Here is a 4,681-nt window from a genome sequence, read left to right on the forward strand (position 1 = left end):
ATATTTATTAAAATTTTCAAATGCAGCTGTATTTTGAAAAGCATACTTAATTTTATGTATTACTTGTCTCAAGAATGGCTCTGAGGACGCTTTTGATTCTATGAAACATACCTCCCAAATATTTTTTTTGGCCTTGTTTGGAAGTCAGTTATATTTTTAAAACTTTGTGTTTTCAGTTCACACTTCTAGAATTCACTTTGGATTACTGAAGTCTCACTGACTTGACGCCAAAGCACACAATTAGTATCTAACCATAGCATAAAGTAGAAAAGCACATAGTTGTCCAAACCAATATCTGAAGTATTAAAGCAAATGACAGCCTTAGTAACCTGCCTTTTGTAGAAAAGGTTCTTCTTTTTTAAACATGGTGCAGTCTAAAGCAATATTCTTCCTCTCTCTCCAAAAGATACCACTCCAGACCTAAAGAGCCAGTGTCCTGGTGGTTTACCTAGACAATGTAAGAAAATCTCTAGCTCAAACTGTGTACACAGGCTGAAATGACTAACATTTACATGGTGTACCACTTCCTTTTTCACTGCTAGCATTTCGGATCTGAGGAGTCTGTATTTCCCGTGAACAAACACCTGACATAGCAACAAGCTTCAAAATGGATTTCGTGTTCTCTGTTTGACTATAAATGTGACCAAAATCCAAGTGAAGAGAAATATTTGGGCTCCTAAATAATTTTGAAAGCTATAAGGTTAGAATATGAAATGTCTGACTTAAACCAAAACAGTTTCAGTGGGCGCATTTTACCTTGGTTTCTCAGAATGAACTAGGAGACCAGGAAAAAGTGATGTATTCTCCGAAGATACGGGATTTCGATGGGTTGTATGGTTTTTTAAGCAAGTTCCGCCATTCACCTTCAAAGTCCACGCCAAATTAGTAAATCCTTCCTGTTGTTTTCATGAGGGAGTACGACAGCACTCAGTAATTTACTTCCTTTGTTACCTGCTAACAATGTTATTTCCCATCTCCTCATTCTCTAAGCCTCATCTTGCAAAGATTATACTTCTTGTAGATCAAACCCTTGTTTAATCAAGATTTGCTGCTTACTTAAGCAAGTCTTTCTCACTCAGATCCAACACTTTCACACTCAGAATTCTCTTAGAAGGAAACAGTGAGTCTCCTGATCTGGATCCTGGGCCAATGAGGTCCAAATGGAGTCGAATCTTAAAGAATATACACATTTACTATATGGAGAATAGAAACTTTTTCCTAAACTTGCCTTTAGCAGGAGAAGCTGTTGCAAAGAAAACCACAGATTTTAACTCAAAATATTACTATAGAAAAATTATCCACAGGGGTCTGTGGGATTTATATGAACTTCAAATGAGCTTAGCCAAAATAAAAAGTACTTTTCATAAGGTTGTTCTAAAGTATTTAAGCAAGCAAAATGTGTTGATTTATTTGATGCAGCTTCTGCATCTAAAAGACTTTGCATCTGTATTTTAAAATAATAAATAGTTAAAAGAGATAATGCAGAGGGGTACCTCTTTCACAGAATATACAGATCTCTGTGCAGGACTGACTTTATTGGAATTTCAACAGAAAGTTCTTATTTAATCAGAATATCCTTTGGATGGAATTCACATCAGATATTTCATAACAAGAAACCAGAAGTTTGTGGGGGTTTTTGGTAGGGGTTCTAGTAAAACATTCACACAGTTTAGCCATAGGCATTTTCTCACCAACACCTCCCCCCAGTATTTTCACCGTCTTCCAACAATTTGATACATTTCCTGAAATGCTTTTACAAAGGGATAAACTGTCCTCCACCAGAAAGAACAGTGAACAAAGCTTTAGCCAAACTATTCATTGAAAACTGAAGATTCAAATAAGCAAGAGATTGTTTCTCATGGTTTAATTATAGGCACCATAGTAGACTCTTCATTATACAGGTTTCCTAAAGGGCTTCCATAAAATATTTTCTTCTTCCTCTAAATTAGAAAAATTATTATCTCTAACTTTTGAAAAAATTAAACCTGATAGATATGGAAAATATTTCAAACAGGTTTTGAAAAAAGTCACAAGCAGTATGTCTCATATAAACTGAGATTTTGGGCTCTGGTATGATTACATTGCTTGAAGTGCATACTTGAAGACGTGTAAATGTACTGTCATTTACCCAACTTCACACTGCATTCATGCAAACAGCACCCCGTTAATGGTAGTTATAATAATAAACCATATTGGTGCACTAAATCCTATAGCAAAGCTTCAAGTATAGTAAATCAAACAAGAGTTCAGTAAGGTTTTGAGTGCAGATACTGCATAGGCTGATTATTATTTTTTTTTTTACTGTAGAAAGACATGGATTGCACAGAAGGACATACATCAAATCCAAATACCAAAAAGGCTGAAAGGGAAAGGATGACCTTCCTTTTTGACCTCTGCAAAGACCAAGTAAAGGTTTGTTTGTCTTTTGACTCTCAGATAAATGATTACGCCATTTGTGTGTATCCACACATGAGTAGCTTTAAGAAAACAAAATACATTCGAAGCTGCTAACTTTCTGCTGTTCATCATCTGCTGCAAGAATGAACTATGGCCAGAATTCTTGTACAAGGACAAAAGAATATTTAAAAAAACCACTTAGTTCTCAGAACTTCAGCATGTATTTTCTGTTATTAATTTTTTTTAAGTACCAAAAGCACCAAGCTGATAAATATTTACTGTTCCACTGTCAACAATACCAAAGACACCAGTGAAATTATCAACGTGAAGAAGTGCTAATCTCTTCCTGATGAAAGAACTCCAAGTGGGCACCAGTTCATCCTGAGTGCACTGAACTGCTCAAGGAATTGCTTTTGCCTCCACTGTACTTACTACAGTTATCATTTTAAAGGTTCAACTTATGTCCTCTCTCCACCCCAAATTTCATGTTCTTTCTTCCTGATTTTGTGGAAAACTTCAGTTCACATCAGTTTCAATGATTTCAGATTTCTTTAATTATGTGCATCTAGGCACCTGAGCAAGACACACTACAGAACATTGTACTTGTTCTCAACACAGGAACAACACTTGTTATTAAACTGCCTATTTTTGTTTACTTATATAATTCCTTTTTTCAATTACATGCTTTCACACTTTGCTAAAATATTTATTTACATGCTACATGTTGAATAAAATTCTCCAGGTCAGCTAGGGAATTGTGAAGAGAATCATTCGCATCTTGACTTCTGAGAAACTTTTGAAGAGTATCTAAAGCACTCAAAGCCTCATTTTTTGATGGTAAAGGCTGTTCAGTGCTCTGAAATCGATCACCTTCACCCTCATCTTCATCACCAACAAACGTCCCAGCTTTATCTGATCCGCTTTCTTTGGCACGCATCCTTTCATTATTTGTGGGTGTTTTGTAAGTTACCAAGCCATCATCCAGAGCTGCGTATTCCTCCAAAAATAAACCTTCTGGAAACTCCACTCCAGCAGCATGTGCATGTGCCATCAAATCAAGATCACTTTCAATCTCTGTGTCATTACCATTTGCCTTGGTTTCTAATTGAAATCCTGTGTCATTCGAACTTTTTACAATAGTCTCTGGTGTTACTTCCCTCCAGCACAGGTACAACATCTCAACTGCATCAAGAAGAGTCAGCATAAACTCTTTATTACCTTCTATGCAGTCAACAAATCTCTTGATAAGACAGTGCCTGTATTTAACCTTCAGACTTCTGATAACCCCTTGTTTTGTACCTACACATGAAGAAGAGTCTGGAGGACAGAACACTAATTTGACAGACTTCAGGTTCTTTATTTCAGTGTGAGCTGGGACAGAATCAACAAGAATAACCACTCGTCGCTGCTGTGCTTGAAATCTGTCATCAAGTTTAAGCATCCACCGCTCAAACACTTCTGAAGTCATCCATGCCATATCATTTGCTTCATAATCCACAGGCAGTGACTGCACATCTTTGAAAGTGCATAGACTTTTATTTTTTCCTATAACAAGCAAAGGAAGTTTCTCGGAGCCATCCATATTTGTACCCACCACTACGGTTATTCTCTCCTTGCTTACTTTACCTACAGAACAAGTTTCCCCTTTAAATGCAAATATGTTATGTGGTAACATCTGATACAACAACCCAGTTTCCTGTATATAAAACACATTTTCTGGCTGATAATCATTTAAATAATAAGGAAGAACATTTTGGCACCAAAGAGTTGGAGCATCCACTGCAGTAGTAGCAGCTGCTTCTACAGGCTGAGCTCTGAAAACTAAACCATACCTTGACTTGAAACGATCGAGCCAGCCATTACTGCATTTAAAATCACTATGTCCAAGCTTCTGGGCAAAATCATTAGCCTTGAGGCGCAACATGGGACCGTTTACCGGCACATTCAAGCACTGAGCAATTCTGTACCACTTCATCAACGCCTCCTCCAGGTCGGTATGAAAAGCAGTCCTTAGTCTTTTTCTTTTAGGATCAAATCGTAAAGATTCAACGGCTTCCAAAATTTTTTCTTTATTCTTCATAATTGAAGACAAGGAATTCTTCTTTATGCCGTACTTGGCTGCGATGTCTGCCTTTTTCTTGCCACTCTCCACAGCACTGATGATGTCAATTTTTTCCTCAATAGATATGCTTTTTTTCCTCCTCACTACAGGCTGGGGCAGAGGGCTCCCCGAAGTCTCTGCCATGGTATCGAGCGCTGTCTTCCAGGCACGCACATCCACACC

The 4,681-nt window shown here is 37.3% G+C and overlaps 1 protein-coding gene across 1 annotated transcript; it reads right to left on the reverse strand.

The window, feature by feature from the left end:
* Positions 1-3,103: 3,103 nt before the first annotated feature.
* TIGD4 (tigger transposable element derived 4) lies at positions 3,104-4,642 on the reverse strand. The gene has a single exon (XM_009704863.1). The coding sequence runs from the start codon at positions 4,640-4,642 to the stop codon at positions 3,104-3,106; it is 1,539 nt and encodes a 512-aa protein (XP_009703165.1).
* Between the last annotated feature and the right edge of the window lie 39 nt (positions 4,643-4,681).

The sequence above is a fragment of the Cariama cristata genome, unplaced genomic scaffold (assembly GCF_000690535.1).
Source record: "Cariama cristata isolate BGI_N322 unplaced genomic scaffold, ASM69053v1 scaffold17847, whole genome shotgun sequence".
NCBI lineage: Eukaryota > Metazoa > Chordata > Aves > Cariamiformes > Cariamidae > Cariama > Cariama cristata.